The sequence below is a fragment of the Apodemus sylvaticus genome, chromosome 1 (genome assembly GCF_947179515.1).
Source record: "Apodemus sylvaticus chromosome 1, mApoSyl1.1, whole genome shotgun sequence".
Classification (NCBI taxonomy): Eukaryota; Metazoa; Chordata; class Mammalia; order Rodentia; family Muridae; genus Apodemus; species Apodemus sylvaticus.
The window spans coordinates 17,649,031-17,669,416 of NC_067472.1; the positions used below are offsets into that span (position 1 = coordinate 17,649,031).

A 20,386-nucleotide genomic window follows, 5' to 3' on the forward strand; every position below is an offset into this window, starting at 1 on the left:
CCTTTTTTTTGGCCTCTGGAGGTTTTAAACATGCTAGGCTGTACCCCACCACTCAGCTGTCTTCCTCAGCCTTCTTTTTGTATTTGTTTTTATTCTGAGACAGGAGCTTGACATTTTGCCTAGGCTAGAACTCAAGAAGTAGGTCTCAAGCTTCGGACCCTTCTGGCTCAGGCTTGCGGGTGGCTGGGTTCATAGCGGTGCCGCTGTGCCTGGCATGAACGAATCATTAACCTAGAAGTGTGGATGGTGTCTGGAAGCCATGGAAGTCAGGGAAAGACTCCCTTCAGCCTTGCTGGCACACCTCACTGTGTCACCCTTGTCAGTCCTCCAAACTCCAGATAAAAAGTTGCCATTGTTTTAAACAGACAAGTTTGTGGTAATTTGTTGCAGCAGCAGTAGGGATCTGTTACAGCATTTGCTCTGTGTATGGGAACCTGGGAACCCTCTTCTTCCTCCTCCTCCTCTCCCTCCTCCTCCCCTCTCTCCTCCTTTCCCTCCTCTTCATCCTCTGCCTGCTCCCCTCCTTCCTCCCCTCCCTCCTTTTGCTCCTCTTTCTCCCCCTCTCACTCTTCCCCTTCCTCCTCTTCCTCCTCTCACTCCTCCCCTCCCTCCTCTTTATTCTCTTTCTCCTCCCCCTTCTCCCCTTCTCCCCTCCCTCCTCTTTCTCCTCTTTCTCCTCCCCCTCCTCCCCTCCCTTTTCTTTATCTTCCTCCTCCTTCCCCTCCCTCCTCTTCTTCCTCTTCCTCCTCCTCTCACTCCCCCTCCTCTCCCTCCTCTTTATTCTCTTCCTCCCCTCCCTCCTCTCCATCCTCTTCCCTCATCCTCTCCTCCCATTTTCTCCCCACTTTGCCTTCTTTTTCTTCTCCTCCTCTTTTTGTCAGCTCTGCTAGAGATGAAATCCAGAAGCCTCACTCATTCTAAGCAAGCCCTCTGACACCAAGCCACAGCCCCCGTCCCAGAGAGCCCTTCCTTACCAGCCTAACTAATGGTCAGCTGTGTACAAAATCAACGGGTAAAACCTGTTGCTGTTAAGGTTGACAGCTAAGAGCTACCTACACTGCTAAGAACAAGAAGATGAGGGAAAGCCCCTGCTGTGGAGGGACACACCCAACTCAAAAGTCGGCTAAGTGTTTGCACTGGGGCAGAAATTATGTAGGTAACTTAAGAGCACTTTTTAAAATGTCATGTTCCCCGTGCAGTCTAAGAAAAAACATGAGTGGGATGCCGTGTAAAAAGGGAAACCCTGAGAATAAGAAAGACTCTTAGAGAAAATCTGATGGCAATCCATCTCTGAGTGTCCAATAGGAAATAAAACTGATTTATATCACTTCCAGGAAAAGCCAACAATTTGAGCTGCACCCACTCAGTCCATAGGACTGTAGTGACACTCGTCCCCTTCTCCAATGACACACAAAGTGATTCTAATGACCTTCCCCAACAAACATACACTCCACTGTGAAACACAATCTCATGTAGCCCAATCTGGCCTCGAACTTGCTATCTGGCAAAGCATGACCTTGAACTTCTGAACCATTTGCCAACATGCTGTTTTTCTGCAGTGCCAGGACTAAGCCGAGAGCGAGGCTTGCGACGTGAGCACTTTTAACAACTGAGCTAAGCCCCACCCAGCCCTGATGGGAATCTTCACACATCTGTGTCATACCACTTTATATTTGTTCATATATGCCCCTTGCTCCCCCTGTGTACTATGAATTCCTATGCGGCTAGACCAGTATCTCACTTAGCTCTTTTCCCAGTGTCTGAGGGCTTGGGATAGACAAATCGTGAGTGGTTTTCGACTGGATGGGTGACCGGGTGGGTGAGTGGATACGTGACCAAAAAGAGATAAAACCTGGACCGTGAACAGAGAGATCAAAGCATCGAGAGTTAAAGAGTACTCAGAAGATAAGGCTCCTAATGTTTCATAATTTGGTTTTATTAGCGTATGTTAATTGTACATAGGGTTTCTTGATGTAGTTTTGTATGTGTATAGAAAGTATTGTCCTTTCTAACTCCTGCTGGTCCCTGTCCTCCCACATCTAGCCACCCCTTGACTTTTGTGCCTCTTGCTTGTGTGTGTGTATGTGTATGTGTGTGTGTGTGTCCCAGTGAGTGTGACTAAGGTTGCTTATGTGAGCATGGGTGAAGGGTCAGTTCTCGGAGCATGGATGTCTTACTTGTGGCTACACCACTGAAGAAAGTCCTCTCCACCAGTAACCATTAACTGCCTATAGCTCTTGGCGGGAGGCGGGGGTTTGTAAGTCCCTCCTCCCTAGCAACTATTACCTGCCTGTAAATCCTCTGGGAGGAGCGGGGTCTAGGGAATTTTGAGGAGTCCAGCCTTGTGCAGGTCTTAGATAACCACAGCTGCTGTGAGCTCAGTAATTCAGCAGCTGTGTCGTGCCCTGGAGATTCCACAGCACTCCTACATCCCACCCCCACCCTTCTTCCATGGTGTCCCTGGAGCTTCAGGGGGTGACATAATTTTGCTACTAAAGGCTAAGAAGTCAGCGGGGTCACTTATTATTAGCACTTTGAAGTTATGAGCTTCAGCGGTAATAGCCACCTCCTGTAAAAAGACACTTCCCTCACCAAAGCCTGAATCTGTAGACAATCATAATCGAAAACAGGTATTATTGGTGTCCTTATAAGAACAAATTCAGGCATAGCAGTGACCCCAACATTAAGGAAAAGAAGGCAGGAGGATCAAAAGCTCATGGTCGTCCTTAGCTATATAGCCAATTTAAGTCTAGCCTGGGATACATGAGACCTTATCTCATAAGAGGGGAAGTGAGGGAAAGAGGGAAAGAAGGGAGGGAAATATGGATGGAAGGTGTATTAGTGAGGGTGAGAGAGGAAAGGAGGGTCGGAGGGAGGGAAGGAGGGAAAGAAGGAGAGAGGGCAGGATGCGGGATAGGTATATTAGTTGTGGTTAGTAACATCCTTTTCTGTTACCGTGACAAAACGCCAACACTAAGGCAACATATAGAAGAAAACGTTCATTTGAGCCTACAGCTTCAGAGCCTCAGAGTCCACGGTGCTAGAGCAAAGGCATGGCAGCAGCAGTAGCTGAGGGCACACATCTTGGTCTGAGAGCAGAAGGCAGAGAGCACCCTGGGAATGGCCTGGATCTTTTGAAACCTCAGACTCCACCCCCAGTGACATACTTTCTTCATTGAGGCCATACCTCCCAAAACTCCCCAAACAGCCACCAACTAGGGACCAAGTATTCAAATACCAGAGACTTAGGGGGACTTCCACAGAGAGAAGAGAGAAGAAAAGAGAAATACAGAGTGGCACTATTAGGAGACATGGCCTTCTTAGAGAAAATGTGTCACTGTGGAGGCGGGACTTTGAGGTCTTAAATGCTCAAGCTATGCCAGGTGGGAAACACATCCAATAGAACTCTCTGCTTCTCCAGCACAATGTCTACCTGCACACTGCCATGCTTCCCACAATGATGAAAATGGACTGCACCTCTGAAACTGTAAGGCAACCCCATCTAAATGTTTGCCTTTATAAGAGTTGTCTTGGTCATGATGTCTCTTTGTAGCAATGAAACCCTAAGACAGCTGGAAACAAAACTTCAAGGTATACACCATGCATCTAAAAGCTAAGGACAGGGCCAGCAAATTGGTTCAGCAGGTAAAGCCACTTGCCCTGAAAGAGTGGGACCTGGGTTCAAACCTTGGAGCCAGCAGAAGGTGGGAGGTATGAACCAACTCCTCAAAGCTGTCCTCAGGCCTCTGCATGCTCTCTGGGCCACACATGCCCCACACGATAATAAATACAATTTAAAATCAAAGATTGCCTAGGACCACCAGAAACTAAAAGGCACAAAGCCTTCAGAGAGCATGACCATGGTGCCTGGGTTTTAAGTTTAACCCTTCAGGTCTGGGAGAGAATTCGTGCAGCCTCCCTGCTCGTGGTGATTAGTTATAGCAGCCCTATGGACCTGACATAGACTGTCAGCTGGTGGATGGATGGATGGATGGATGGATGGATGGTGATGAGTCTGCACCATGCAGAAAGGAAAAGGGGGAAGTACTGGGACATGCTACATGGGTGCATCTCACATGCAGAACACATGACATGTAACATGTACAGAGAAGACAGAATATGGTTACAGCACCAGGGTAAACAGAAGCCACTGTGAGTAGGAATGAGCTTTAGTTTTAGGGGGACAGAAATGCTCTATAATTATAGTTTCAGATTTTAGAATAATCATGAGGGTGATGGTGTTGGTCTCGCTCTGTGGGCAAACTAAAACTCATCGAATTGTATTCTTTAAGCAAGGAATTCTGTGCAGCTCTATTTAAAAATCTAGGGGTCACCCCTGCTAGAGTTTCTCCTGGGAGCCCCTAGAACTCTGACCCACCCAACGAGACACTGGAAACCTTAAGGTGATAATAATGCCTCACTGTGTCATAAATAAGACTAGTGTGTCGGTTTGAATGAGAAATCTTCTCTACAGGCTCATGTCTTTGAATACTTGGTCTCCCATTGATAGTGCTTTGGTGGGGGAGGCTATGAGCCTTTAGGAGCTTGAGGGAGGAAGTGCATTGCTGTGGGTGTGCTTTGAGCATGGATAACCTCGTTCTAGTTTCTGTTTTCTCTCACTGCTCCCTGTGTGTATTAAATGTGATCAGCTAGCCTCCTGCATCTGTTACCATGCCCTGCCTTCTGGGCCATTATGAACTCATTCTTTCCTCCATCTGTCCATCTGTCTGTCCATACATCTGTCCATCCGTCTGTCCATCCGTCTGTCCCTCTCATCCTGGATCCATAAGCTAAAATAAACCATTTTTTTTCCTTAAGTTGATTTTGGTTATGGTATTTTATCACAGATATAGAAAAGTCACTAATGCAGCTAGTATTTTTAAAAGTTACACCACAGTCTTGAAATACAGGACTCTGTCTTAAATGCTCATCTCTCCTCTCTCTATTTCTCCGAGGGCCCAAACACATCTGGGTATCTGGTTGGTAGGAACAATGCAAACGGGGTGGACCTAAACCGCAACTTCCCGGATCTCAACACCTATTTCTACTACAACCAGAAGTATGGCGGTCCCAACCACCACCTGCCCCTCCCTGACAACTGGAAAAGTCAGGTAGGAGATGAAACCGGCAACAGAAGCCAATAAATCGTCAGCTGGAGTCACTAGCAGCATGCTAAGCAGTCTTCATATCAACAGAACCACGGAGAATTACACATGCGCCACTCCTTATTAATTTACCTAGAAGAATACATGGATGTCCCGCTTCTCTGTATTCTATCTCGGCAGCATAGAGCCACCACCCCCATCTCCAGCAGCAAGTCCCCGATGACCATCAATTTGGTAGTGATGGTGGCAGAGGAGGAGAGAGCAGATAATTGGCGATTTCACAAAGCTCTTTCCCAGCCTGATTCTCTTGTCACTGTAGCACTGGGCTGTGAATGTGGCAAGCAACAGTCACCACTGTTAGCCCTGTTTGGCGGTTACTGCATTCACAGGTCAAATTAAATTCACAGAGCTAATATTTAAACCTAGGCATGGACTCAGAGATGGCTCACTTGGGGAAGTCCATATTCTATAAGCAAGGGGACCTGAGTTTGAACCCTAGGACCAGTGCCAAAACGCTAGGTGCAGGGCCAGCAAGATGTCCCAGTGGGTAAAGGTACTTGCTGCTAAGTCAGAAGACCAGAGTTTGAATCCTCATGATGGAAGGAGAGAAGTGACTCCTGCAAGCTGTCCTCTGACCTTCATAGCAGGCTGTTGTGTGGGAACCCCCCTACACACACACACACACACCAGCTTGTACACACTCATATGCATGAACACATAGAGATCTTCTGGCTCATATTCCAAAATTTCTGCTGATACTAGGTTAGATCAGTGATTCTCAACCTTCCTAATACTTTGTGTGGTCCTTTAATACGTTTCCGAATGGTGACCCCCAACCATAAAATTGTTCTCATTGCTACTTCATAACTGTAATTTGTTGTTGTTGTTGTTGTGAGTCATAATGTAAATATTTGTGTTTTCCAGCGGTCTTAGGCAGTCCTTGTGAAAGGGTTGTTCAGCCATGGAGGGGTTGAGACTGACAGGTTGAGAACCACTGTGGTAGGCTGTTGCCAGAAAGCATCAGCGTTTTATACATGTTTCAGTCAGGGTTTCTATTCCTGCACAAACATCAGGACCAAGAAGCAAGTTGGGGAGGAAAAGGTTTTTTTCAGCTTACATTTATTTCCACATTGCTGTTAATCACTAAAGGAAGTCAGGACTGGAACTCAAGCAGGTCAGGAAGCAGGAGCTGATTCAGAGGCCATGGAGGGATGTTCCTTACTGGCTTGCTTCTCCTGGCTTGCTCAGCCTGCTCTCTTATAGAACCCAAAAGCACCAGCCCAGAGATGGTACCACGCACAAGGGGCCCTCCCCACCTGATCACTAATTGAGAAAATGCCCCACAGCTGGATCTCATGGAGGTACTTCCCCAACTGAAGCTCCTTTCTCTGTGATAACTCCAGCCTGTGTCAAGTTGACATACTGATGACAAACCAGCCAGTACAATAGACAAGTTTTTCCTACTTGTGATCAGCTGGCTATTCAACAATATTAGCTATAGACTGAGGCTCCTGGTGTCCGACTCCTGGTTTCTCCTCTTTTCTTCCGGTGACCCTTTGCATGTTAAAGCTCGACTTGCTCCCTATGCTCTCTCAATGGGAGACAGCATTTGGTGAGCCCTGGGTAATCTGAATGCTCCCATCCTGCTGCGGTTAGGGAATAACTATTGTCATTTTCAGAACATCCCTGGCAGCCCTGACTTTTCTCTGTGTGGGATGGTTCAAAACACTCACGAATATCTAAGATTAGGGGCTGGGCAAGGAACACAAAACAGAGGAAAGCCTTTACATTGGACATTCCTGTGTGGATAGGGCCAGTATTTTCCCCTTGAAAATGTCGGGGCTGGAGTGATGGCTCAGTGCTTTAGAGTGCCTACCATTCTTACAGAGACCCCACACTGGACAGCTCACAGCTGCATGTAACTCCAGTTCCTGGACTATCCGATGCCCTGCATCCTTGTGGACACACCCCCATGCAGACACGCATACACACACAAAAGTAAAAATAAAACAAAATCTTTTTAGAAAATGATATAAAAGTCATATTGACATGTTGGATGTCTGGTTACAGCTGTCCTTTGGGCTCAATTAAGTAAGTTAAAAATGAACCAAAACTATAATCCTGGACCTGTTCAGTATATCTTGCCAGAAGAATGTCATGAGTTATTTTTTATTTCCTGAGGCACAAGGTATCATGTAGGCCAGGCTGGCCTCAAACTTACTTCTGAGGATGGTCTTGAACTCTTGCTCCAGAGTGCTGAGATTATAGCTGTGCTCTGAATTTTTACAAGATTTATTCTATCTGTATTTTTTATTTGGGAGAAGCGCTTAGTGTATCTGTGTGGGGTGTATACACACCAGTTGCAGGTGCTCTCAGAGTCCAGAAGAGGGTGTCGGACCCCCTGGAGCTGGAGTTGCGGTGGTTGTGATCCTCCTGACATGGGAGCTGAGAACCGAACTTGGGTCCTGTGTGTGCTCTGAACTGCTGAGCCATCTCTGCAGCCCCATGGTTTGAGTCATTAAACTTGTTTCTCTGTGTAAAGCAAAATAATGAGCCTCCCACCCAATCCTCTGCCTAACCCAGAAGAGGAAAAAATGACAATGAAAACTCATCGTGAGGGAAAGGGATGGCAAGAGGAAGTTGGCCTTTCGGGATGTGGAGAAAGAAGGGCTTGCTTCAGAGGGCCTGAGCTCTTGGTCCTACAGCCACAGGCTGTGAGAGGACAATTTCTCTAACACACACATCATGTGGGCAGCAGTGATCCCCTCCTCATATAGCCAGCTCAGTTTGTGTAAATTCACTCTCCGATTCTGGACAACAACAGAATTGCCAGACATTTCTCAGAACCTACCCATTCACACACGATGCGTCCATTCTGGTTGCATGAGACCCAACTGTATTCAGAAAATCCCCTTTGGGATGGAGAGACAGGGCCTTTAGAACTGACCCTTGGTCCAGGAAGCACCATTAGCTCATTTGACCCCCAGTGATCACCAGCCAGGACTCTGTGTGAGGAGCAAAGTCCCGGAAACTGGATTATTTGTGCTCAACTCCAGTGGCTTCAAAGTTTCCTTTATAAAACTGCCACTCACCGGACAGTGGTGGTGCACACCTGTAATCCCAGCACTCTGGGAGGCAGAGGCAGGCAGATTTCTGAGTTTGAGGCCAGCCTGGTCTATAGAGTGAGTTCCAGGACATCCAGGGCTACACAGAGAAACCCTGTCTCGAAAAAACCAAATCCAAAAAACCAAAAAACCAAAAAACCAAAAAAAAAAAAAAAAAAAAAAAAAAAAAACCAAAACAAAAAAACAAAACAAAAACCAAAATAAAACTGCCACTCACTGGCAGTAATATTCAGTAGAAATTATTGTGTCTAATCTATGGACCATAGTCATGAGCTATGTGTCACTAAAATCGTGCAGGAGTCATGTGAGGAAGAGGACAACTTCCAGCAAGTGGTTCATCTTATTAGAACCCTAAGTTTGTGCAGAGCTATCTTAGAAGCCCAGCTACACTACAGTGGGTAAACTGGGAAACTTGTCTGTCTGTCTGTCTGTCTCTGTTTCCATCCCTCTCTCCTCCCCCTATCCCTCTCCCCTCTATCCTCTGCCCCCTTCTCCCCAAAATAGAGTAAAGAAGTAGAGTTCCTGCACACTTCCTGTTCCCACGTGGACCCCACCTTCGATGCTGTACCCTAGAATAGTACATTAGTTTCAGTCAATATGCCTATTTTTACCTGACCCCAAACTCTAAGTCTAAAGTCTACAGTTCCACTGGCGAGAGCCCTGGGCATCACAGCACCCACGGATGTGGATAGATATGCTAGAAGTGCCACCACTGTTGGGTGGTGCCAGGGCGTCTCAGCACATCTGTTCTGTACACTGTAATCCACATTTCACTTTGGAAAGGGGTTCCATATACTTAATTTTGAAATCATCACCCCAGAGGTCAGAGTTGCTCCAGGTCTCATGTCTGGGAGGCTGTTTTATTGGGATGCCCTGGCCCCACAGGCCCCTTAGCGATAGCATTCTCCAAGGGGCCATGTGGCAGCTCAGCCACACCTTAGCCACCAACCTCTCATCTCTTCACAGGTGGAACCGGAGACCCGGGCGGTGATCCAGTGGATTCGCTCCTTAAACTTTGTTCTCTCAGCCAATATGCACGGAGGGGCTGTGGTGGCCAACTACCCATATGACAAGTCACTTGAGCATAGGTTCCGAAGTGCCCATGGCACCTCCAATTCCCCCACACCGGATGACGAGCTCTTCCAGACGGTAGGTAGAATGGCTCCCCGCCCCCAGCGGGGGAGCATGGCTCAGAGATAAAATTCTTGTCAGAGACACAGGACCTCATAGCAACAAGTCCACAGACAGTTACAGAAAGCAGGGTCTGCTTGGGAGGGGCCGTCTAGCAGGTTACATTTTATTTCTGGTGATAAGCCATAAATCCAATAATGATGAAATCAAAACATTTTATAATTGCTACAATGACGAGAGTGCTAAAGCTGGTGACAAATGAGAACAGCCCGAGAAGCTAATCACACTGTCCGTGAGTCAGTGCAGCGAGATGTGAATGTTGAATCTAATTTACGGTTTTATGACAGTATGTCTTTTTTAATGAGAAATAGACTATGCAAATTAAGATTTAAATAATAATAATACCAAACAGTGGAGCAGGGGCTGGAGAGATGGCTCCGTAGCTAAGAGTTCTTGCTGCTCTCACTGAGGACCCCAATTCTGTTCCCAGCATTCATGTTTGTCAGCCCAAACCCATCTATAATGACAGCTCCCGGGGTTGACACTTCTGGTCTCCAGGGACAGACAGGGTCTCCCCATGTGTACCCACACAACACACAGAAACGCACATTAATCCTATTTAAAAGATGAATATAGAACCAGGGTGTAGTGATGCACACCTTTAATCTCAGCTCTCAGGAGGCAGAGGCAGGTGGTTCTCTGTGAGTTCAAGGCCAGCCTGGTCTGCAGAGTGAGTTCCGGACAGCCAGAGCTAGATGTCTCAAAAACCAAAAAAACAAAAAAGAAAAAATTAAAAATTATTAAAAAGTAATAGGGAGTTATAGTTACAGAGTCTAAGCACAGGACTGCCTCTCTTCCAAACACACAGCTTTCATCTGTCGCAACACACATGCTTTTGACTTTATGCAATCTTTGATTTCTTTCGCTAAATTCAGCTAGAAAATGGTCCAGCTGAAAAGGAGCCCTGTGTGACAGTCTGCTGTCATCCCTCCCTTTGCAACGTGACATTTATCCCGAGAAAGTGGAAACACCAGAATACAGGGCTCCCAGGAGTAATTTTAGCATCTGGAAAGCTGAGGCAGGAGGATTGAGTTCAAAACCAGCCTGAACAACAGAGTAAAGCCCTGTCTCATAATAGCCAATGGAGAGAGGGAAGGGGGGGAGGCAGAGAGTTCAAGAATGATCCAGAACTTTTCACCTGTAGTCTGATTCATGCTCACTTACATGGATGCGCGTGCACACATACACACACACATGCACACACACAAGCACATGCACACACATGCATGCACGCACATGCACACACATGCATGCACGCACATGCACACACACACACACACAGCCCACCACTATGACCACCACCACCACCTCATAACCTCCTCCTCCGTCTCTGACAGTTTCTTGCTTTGAAGCATAGAAGGCCCTGTGTGTGTCATTGTGGCCTCTTGGCTTCCCCTGGTTGGGCACCTGAGTCACTGCTGGGCCTTGGGATTGCCCTCAATCATGTTCTGCTTTTCCTCCAGCTGGCCAAGGTGTACTCCTACGCACATGGATGGATGCACCAGGGTTGGAACTGTGGGGACTACTTTCCAGACGGCATCACCAACGGGGCGTCCTGGTATTCTCTCAGCAAGGGTGAGCAGTCCTGGGAGTGGCCCAGCTGAGGGGGAGATGGCTTCTCAGGGACATGATGGGGAATACTCTAGAATTTTGCACTTGGGGTGGGGATTAGAGAAATAGAGAGCCTCCAAGATGTCATTTAATAGCCTGTTCATGATCCTGAAAGACCAGGGAGGCATAGTATGTAGTTTTATAAAACTAATGTTTTCTGTCCTAATCTGCTGGAGTATAGGAGAAAAATCATGAGGCCAAGTGAAGGTTGTGGTCTCTGAGATTAAACTGGCTTGGAAGTCATCTTGCAGGTGTACCATCTGTGTGGCTTCAGGCTAATTGCATGGCCTCTCTGTGCTCTGGTTTCCCTATCTCTAAGCCTGATAAACACACTCGCCTTATAATTGTGATACTTTAAGTAAAACAGACACACCTGGTTCTAAATGCTGTTTTCTTTCTTTCTTTCTTTTCTTTGTTTTTTTTTTTTTGTTGTTGTTGTTGTTTTGTTTTTGTTTTTGAGACAGGGTTTCTCTGTGTAGCTCTGGCTGTCCTGGAACTCACTCTGTAAACCAGGCTGGCCTCGAACTCAGAAACCCACCTGCCTCTGCCTCCCAAGTGCTGGGATTAAAGGTGTGTGCCATCACTGCCCCACTTAAATGCTGTGTTCTAGAGAGCACAAAGGTGGACTTCAGGCAACAGCAGGTGAGCAGAGGGGCGGGTCCCCGATGGCTCTACTCTGACTACCAACTTCACACACACACACACACACACACACACACACACACACACACACCTTGCCTGGGATAGGCTCAGGACACATATCTGCTGTGAACCTCTTGCTGTAAGGGCAGGGGGACTAGAGCAGGGAGCCGGGTCTCTTTCTGCAGCTGTTCATGTCTGTCTGTCTTTTTTTCACACGCTCATATCTGAGCCACCCTTACTGATGAAGCTGAGTTGATGTTTGGTCCTGGGGAGAGTGGAGAGGAGAGAAGTTAGGCCTGCGCTCCAAACCTACTTGAACACAAAAGAAGATCCCGGTAGATTTTCAGTTCTTTAGCTTTGTGCTAGGAAGCCAGCTCCTCATCCCCCACAGACTGGAAGCATCAGATGTGCTTTCTCTTTCCTTTTTTTTTTTTTTTTAAGATTTATTTATTTATTTTTATTTATAGGTAAGTACACTGTAGCTGTCTTCAGACACACATAGAAGAGTGCATTGGACCCCATTACAGATGGTTGTGAGCCACCATATGGTTGCTGGGAATTGAACTCAGGACCTCTGGCAGAGCAGTCAGTGCTCTTAACCGCTGAGCCATCTTTCCAGCCCCAGATATGCTTTTTAAAATGATGCTTTTTTTTTCTCCCTCTCTCCCGCCCCACCCTGCCTGTCCTCTGAGAAAGCGTTATCTTCTCAGAGAATCTCCACCTTAAGCAAAACCAACACAATCCCAAGATTAACAACAATTAATTAGGTCAATCATAGTGATTGTCTCAGCAATAAAGACTCTGACCACAGTATCCTGGGAAGTTGTTGGACATAGAAACTTGGGGCCCTTGCCCTGTGCTCTGTGCCTCCTGAGTTAAAAACTGAGTTAAGATCTAGTGACTTGTGTGTAGCTGGATGGCCTCTCCTTCCAGGGGCCTTTAGTGCATGGGAGGAAACCAGTTGCTCAGTAATGGTTTCTGGTCTCTGTATTTATTTTGAGACAGAGCTTCACTACATAGCCCAGGCAGCCTGGAACTTGCTATATAGACCAGGCTAACCTTTAGCCCATAGAGATCCTCCTACCTCTGCCTCCCAGGTGCTGTGCTTAAAGGGATGTCCCACCATGCTGGACACTTACATTTATTTCTTAAACAGAGTCTTGCTCTGTAGCTCATGCTGACCTGGAACTTGACCCCCCCACCCTCCACCCCCCACCCCCACCTCCTGAGGGCTGGGATCACAACTGGGGACCACCATGGACATCTTTGTGTGTGATATTACACATGGAACTAACTTTATTTTTATTTAGTTTGTGTGTGGGGGGATATAAGTTTTACTAGCACTATTTGCTAAATATTCTTTCAACCTTTATAAAAAATATTTGAGCATATATACAAGATTTTCTGGGCTCTGTCTTCTATCTTTTGGCCTAACTCTGACTTTACAGCAATACTGTATTGTTTTGATTAGTGAACCTTTGATATCAGAAGTGAAGTCTCCGGCTTTGTTCTTCCCTTCCCCCACCCCAACCACAAATGGGTTGTGATTTCATATCATTTTAAGATGATATGTCTAATAATTCCATGTGAGAAAGATCCAGGCAGCCATGCTGACTAAGCCAATTAGGAGAATACAAATCTTTTAATTTGGGCTGGCAGCCAAGAGCCAGCTCACACCGCAACGTCTCTGTGCCAAAGCTCAGGGCTTGGCATTTTTTAAAGACAAAAACCACAGGCAGAGGAAGGTGGATTTATGTGAGTTGGAAGCCAGCCTTGTCTACAGAGTAAGTTCCAAGACAGCCAGGGCTACACAGTTGCATCAGTGTTAGATGAGGGAACCTTACAACAGTTGCTTTTGGCACAACAGAGTAGCTATTTCAGATATAACTGTTATTTGCAGTAGAGAACTGAGAGGCATTTGAGCAAATCAAATTAGGTGAAGACAAGATGGTGTTAACTTAGCCACTTCATATGTAAATTTAAGAGATGTATATGCTATAAAAAATAATCAGAAATGGCAGTAATTTTTAGCTTGAATAGATGTCTTTGAATTGATGAATTTTAATCCACATGAAGATACAATATAAAAACTTCATTCTAATAATCAGAAATATACTGAAACAATTGATTCAGTCAGATTAATTGAATAATATAAACACCCAGAAGAAGCCAATATATGGAAGAGAAAACCTAAACTACAGACGTCTACCACTTTTCCATGAGTCAAATTTTCCAGGCCATTTTCAGATCATGGTTGTGTGCCTGCCCAGCTGTGAGGCAGGAAACAAACGCCCATCTCCTCTCACCATTCTGGTCTACAGAACATCACAGTGCAAAGAGAAACACCATTCCTCTGAAAGCAGCCTGTGTCTGCACTCAACTAAGAGGCAAACATCTGCTAACTTCTTTCTTAAAGAAGAAAGTCTTAAAGAGGCACAAGAGAAGTCAGGGGTTGCAGAGGTGGCCAGCGGGTAACAAGCCTGAGGACGCGAGTTCAAATTCTCATCACCTTGGCACTTGAGAAGCCAGGAGAGTTATTGTACTCGCGGGGGCTGAGCTTAGCTCCAGGTTCAGGTGACAGAGCCTCGCTCAAGGGAGTAAGGCAGAGTCTGCTAGAGCAGGGTGCCTGATAATTCCTTGAACATCCACACATGCACGCACACTCGAAGGGAAAGTAAATCACCAAATGGAAGACACACAAAGGATTCAGATGGGCATCAGCTAGAGAGAGAGAAAGGCACGCGGCCTGAGGCTCGGGAACAGCTCTGTGTAGAGGAGAACTTAGCAGATGTCAAGAGGTAGAAGAGAAGATGATACAACTGTGGTAGGGAAATTGTGACTAACGAGAAGGATGGGTTGTGGCAATGGTGGGTCCTTCGTTACAAAGACTTGACGCTGTCTCTTTTCCTAGGAATGCAAGACTTCAATTATCTCCATACTAACTGCTTTGAGATCACACTGGAGCTGAGTTGTAACAAGTTTCCGAGACAAGAGGAGCTGCAAAGGGAGTGGCTGGGTAACAGGGAAGCCTTAATCCAGTTCTTGGAACAGGTAAGCTCTCTCTGGTTGACTCTCCTGGCTGCTAGGGATGTGGCTCCAGTGGCAGGCAGGGGTGCCACAGGCTCAGGCCGGACCCAGCTCTGACTCCGCTCACCCAGCACTCTCCTCCTGGGAGTGGTTTTTTTTTTCCTTGAATGTCTTAGAGCACAACTGTCTGTCCAAACCTTTACTATAAGCTGGGGACTCTGGGTAAACAAGCATACATCCCTGTCTATATGGGACTGACATTCTAACCAGGTCAGAGTATAAACAAAATAAGGAGGTAAATTCTGTGACATGTTAAAAAGAGAAATGCTGTGAAGAAAGTCTCCCTGGAGAAAGCGACTCTCAGAGTTGCCTGAGGAGCAGAGGGGCTCAGGCAAACCAGGTGTCTAGAACAGGGGCAGGGTCTTCCGGGATGGGTCCAGGGGAGACAAGCCAAGCTCCACACCCAACACCTGCTCAGCCTCACCCCGCAGGGAGCTGCTGCCTCGAGTGTACTGCAGCGGCTTCTGTCAGAACCAGGAAAGACAAGGCTTCAGAGGAAGTGGACGAACCAGAAAGTGATGTCGCTTCTAAGCCAAGCAGTCTGACAGAGCTTCCGGAAAATTAAAAATCAGGCTGAAGTTTAGCTCCGTGATAAAGCTCCTGCTTACCCTGTGAGAGACCCAAAGCTGTGTCTCCAGACTCACAAAAGAAACCATGATTAAAATAAAATTGTTATATTACTCAGCACAGTTAAAGCCAAAAGAAGTGAAGTCAGTCAGTCAGACAGACAGATAGACAGACAGATGAATTATTCAGCCTTCAAAACCGGGTAAGCTCTGACACACACCTTAACAAGGCTGGACCCCAAGGACATTGTGCTAAGTGCAATAAGCCAGTTACATGGCAATAAGTTGTGACTCCATTTGTTTAGACAGAGTTCACGCAGTTGCACAGACAGAATGCAGAATGGGGTCTGGGGCTGGAAGAGCCGGAGGTGGAGCAGAGAATGGGAGGGATGGACACTTTCAATTTAAGGAGAGCGGTTTCGGTGTCAGCAGATGAAACGAGTTTTAGAAGTGAGGCGTTGTGCTAGGTGCACATTGCAAGTGTATGTGATAAACTGGGCTGTACCACTCACCATGTGAGTATTTTATCACAGTTTATTTTAAATTCTCTGTGTGTGTTTCATTCCATGGTGTTTATGTGGAAATCAGAAAGCAGCTTGTGAAAGACAGTCTGTGCTCTCCTTCCCGCATTTGGGTACCAAGATCAGACTCGGTCAGGCTCAGCAGCAAATGCCTTTAATCACTGAGCCATTGCAACAGATTGCAGTCTTTAAAGTTCCTTCCTTCCTTCCTTCCTTCCTTCCTTCCTTCCTTCCTTCCTTCCTTCTTCCCTTCCTTACTTTCATTTTAAAATTTATTTATTTTATTTATATGAATACACTGTAGCTGTCTTCAGACACCAGAAGAGGGCATCAGACCTGGGAATTGAACTCAGGACCTCTGGAAGAGCAGACAGTGCTCTTAATCACTGCGCCATCTCTTCACATCCCTAAAGTTTCTTAATTAAAACAAAATTCAAGATGAGACCAGCCGGAGCTGGAGATGGCTTGGTGGTTGAGAGTACTGGCTCCTCTTTCAGAAAACCTGAGTTTGAGTTCCAGTATCCTCCTGGTGGCTCACAAACATTCGTGACATTGGGGGGTGCGGGATGGGGGGTGGGGGCGGTGTGTGTGTGTGTGTGTGAGGCCCTCTGGTGGCCATTCCTTGCATGCACATGGTGCAAAGACACATGCAGGCAAAATACCCAAAAGCATACATTTGAGTCTGGGCTGTTAATAGGGACTGTGGGTTCACAAGCCCAGTGCACAGAAGCTTTGAGAAGAAAGGTGGTGTGGTGTGACTGGGTTACAGGATCACTCCATCTACTGAGGAGGGATTATGGGCTTGGAGGAGCAGTGAAGAACTAGTTTACAGGATGTCGTTAGGGTGTTAATGAACATGGACCGTGGGGACCCATGGGAAAGGAGAAAGGCCAGAGCCTCCCCCACTGTCCTCCTGCTCTGTGAGTCTCTCAGTGGCTGCTTTCTCCTTCAGGTTCACCAGGGCATCAAGGGAATGGTGCTCGATGAGAACTGTAACAACCTCACGGGGGCTGTCATTTCCGTCACCGGCATCAACCACGATGTCACTTCAGGTAGGAAGGGATTTTCTGCCCCTTGTGTCCTCCAGTAGAACTGGGACCAGTTTATAAGCCAGAAAGACCAGCCATCAAAGACATTGAGAGGAGTGGGCGTGCCGGGTATGGGAACAAACAAGCAGCTAAGATGTGGATAAGGATATTCTTCTGCTTCTGGAGTGAGAAGGCTCCATTGAAGAGAATGGAGCCCCTGGTCAGAGCCCAGGGATCACCTGAAGACAGCCTGGTTAGGACACCATTAGTAACAATGGAGTGGAGTCGCCAGGAAGGACTAGGACAATCATGTTTGTTTTTCCGTATGGTTCAAGCATTTCCCATATGTGCATTCAGGCAAAGCTAATCGATTCCTCCTATAGGTTGGATCTGAGCAGTGGAGGATTATCTCGGAGCTACCTAGAACTTGTTGGAAGGGCACTGTCTGGGTTTCTTCCACTGCTGCTATGATAAAGTACTCTGAAAAACAACAACAACAACAACAACAACTTAGGGGAGAAAGGGCTCGATGTGGCTCATAGCTCCAGGGTCTAGTTTGTCATAGTTAGGAGGCAGGGAGGAGGGGACCTGAAGCTTCTAGCAAACTCAGGTCACAATCAAGAGACAGCTATGCGCATGCACTTACTAGGCCCCAGCAACGCCTTTTCTCCACTTACACAGACCAGGAACCCAGCAGGGAGTGGGCAGGCGCTCTCACCTCAGCTAAGACGGTCAGCTAACACCGTCAGGACACCTCCCAGGCATGCCCGGCTCATCAGCCACACAGGCGTGCCCGGCTTGTCCCCCAGCTGCCAGTCTTAGGAGTTTCCCTGTGTTGATTCTTCATGGACTGCAGTAGGGATTCACCTCCCAAAGCCACCAAGCAGGCATCTCACAACTCACGCTGTCTGGCCAGGATGGAAGAAATCTCTGCTTCATGTCCTTAGAGGTGGTCCCAGAGCCCTCAGAGATAGGCTTGTTGAAGGAAAAGGCAGAGTTCTAAATGAATTCTGTCGCCTCAGTCTGGCAGAATGGGGAATCTTCCAGGCCAGCAGCGGCACACAACACCGTGGAGGGATCAAACTTCAGCTCCATCCCTGAGTTTGACACTGGCTTCTGGTCTTGGTTCTTCCTCCTCTGAGCAAGGGTGGGGAAGGTCTCTGAACTGTCAGAGCCACTAAGAATGTATACTATAGTTAGACATGGTTTTCAGGATCCAGTACAAGGATTAGGGCTCTAGTTACATTGACTGTGCTACCTAGCGAAGCATGTGCCATTGGTTACAGGTGGAGATGGCCAAAGCCCTCTTTGAGGAAGCTTCTAGAAATGGAGCTTTTTGTAACACAAATGCTAATCACCCCAGAGTGAGAGCCCCCACTTAAGACAATAACAGTTTCTGGATGTAACTAAACTGTCCAATATGCACATAATAACACCCTGCATTGCTAAAGTATTTGAAGGTAAATTGCAGGGCTCTGGGTATAGCTTGGTAAAGCCCTTGCCTAATGTGCAGGAAGCTCTGGGTTCAGTCCTAGCACTGAATCAGCTAGGCGTGGTGGCTCACGCCCGTCATCCTAGCATTTGGGAGCTCTCACAGTCATCCTCAGAGTCCCTAAGACTGGAAAGTGGCTACATTGTGAGGTTGAGACCAGACTGGACCACATGAGATCCTGTCAAAAAAGAAAGAACGAAAGAACGAAAGAAAGGAAGGAAGGAAGGAAGGAAGGAAGGAAGGAAGGAAGGAAGGAAGAAAGAAAGAAAGAAAGAAAGAAAGAAAGAAAGAAAGAAAGAAAGAAAGAAAGAAAGAAAGAAAGAAAGAAAGAAAGGAAGGAAGGAAGGAAGGAAGGAGAAAGATAAATTTCAGACACTTAATAGTATGAGGAAAAAAAAAGTCCTCACTACTACCTGTATCATTGTTTTGTTTCTTACTATGTAGTCCTGCCTGACCTGGAACTCATAATTTGGACCAGGCTGGCCTTGAACTCACAGAGATCCTAGCCTCAGAAGTGAAGTATCAGCATCAAGGGTGTGCAATGTCACATCTGGTTGCCAGTATCATTCCTCATTGATTTATTTATTCCTAGTATTCATTACTAGGAATTCATTCCTAGTATACATTTCATGAATGTATTTATTTTTGGGCATGGATGAGTATGGCCACACTTGTGCCACAGTGAGTGTGAGTTCCAGGAATCTGAACTTAGATCCTTAGCTTGGTGGCAAGTGCCTTTACCCACTGAGCCAACCAGACTGCCTCTTTTTGGTCATTTGTTTTCTGAGGCAGTGTCTGACTGAGGCTGGACTTGAACTCTCGATTCTCCTAATGGGTCCAATGTGCTCAGCTTTTACTTACCTATTTTTAAAGATTTTATTTATATTTTGGTCTGTGTGTATGGGTATCTCACCTGCATGTATGTAATTATACCATGTACATGCAGTACCCAAGGAGGCCAGAAGAGGGCATCTGAACCCCTGGAACTGGAGTTACAGGTAATTGTGAGCCACCAAGTGAGAGCTGGAAACCAAACCCAGGTCCTCCTCCTCTGCAAGAGCAGCCAGTGCCCTTCACTGCTGAGCCATCGCACCACATGCCCTCACAATTGATTCTCAAGGGATAAAGGGTCATTAACCAAAATTCTACAACCCTGCCCTAAATTAATAGGCTTCTTTTCATTTTTATTTTCTCTTTAAATTTCTTCTGAAGGCAATGGAAGAAATTATAATCAGCAAGGGCTGGAAATATGGCTGCTGATATTGGGCTTGCCCAGTGTGCAGGAAGTGTGGGGCTCAGTCCCAACATCACAGAAATTAGACTTATAATCAGTATAATCCCAGAACTGGGATTATAACTGGGGAGGTTAAGACAGAACCTTAACCAATACCAACAGTAGTACATTTAAAGCCGTCTTCAGGCAAGATAACCAGTTTGGGGCTATACAAGACCCTGTCTTAAAAATATATTAAAAATCATCTCTGGCAGGCATGGTAGCACCCCGTGTAATCCCAACACTCAGAAGGCTGAGGTAAGATCATGAATTTGAGGGACCAGCCTGCATAATGGCTTTGACTTTAGCTTGGGTCACATGAGACCCTGTTGTCTCAAAAGAGGGAAGATGGGGGCGGGGTGAGAAAAGTAAGACTCTCAAGCTAGACGGTTAGTGACCATTTGGTCTGACTCTTCGTGTGTACCAGTCCTGGACGGTGGGTGTCCAAGCCAGGGGTTGTTGGTAATGATTGTACATGGCTATGTAGCTTTTCCAGGGTTGATTCAGCTCCTGCGTACTCATTCTTTTGTACAATAGTTCGCTTTCTTCCTTCAACAGCTGTTTATCAGAGTAGTTTCTGCTTCTCTCTGGCAAAATCTGCCTCCACCCAACTTAAGACTAGGACACTCAACTTTATTTCTTCAGGTGCTCTCTTCTTAGAAGAAAAACGGCTTTTTGAATGTAAGAGGGTTTTCTTATCAGGCAAAATATCAACGGGCGTGTCCACCTTTTCTCTTTCCTAGCG

The 20,386-nt window shown here is 46.6% G+C and overlaps 1 protein-coding gene across 1 annotated transcript in view; it reads left to right on the plus strand.

Moving 5' to 3' along the window:
- The window catches only part of Cpn1 (carboxypeptidase N subunit 1), a 31,686-nt gene that overhangs the window by 5,436 nt on the left and 5,864 nt on the right, over positions 1-20,386 (plus strand). Inside the window, exons 3-7 of the mRNA XM_052185355.1 lie at positions 4,956-5,111; positions 9,197-9,379; positions 10,885-10,996; positions 14,586-14,725; positions 16,801-16,900. Of these exons, the coding sequence (XP_052041315.1) occupies positions 4,956-5,111; positions 9,197-9,379; positions 10,885-10,996; positions 14,586-14,725; positions 16,801-16,900 (691 nt within the window). The remainder of the gene's footprint in view (positions 1-4,955; positions 5,112-9,196; positions 9,380-10,884; positions 10,997-14,585; positions 14,726-16,800; positions 16,901-20,386) is intronic.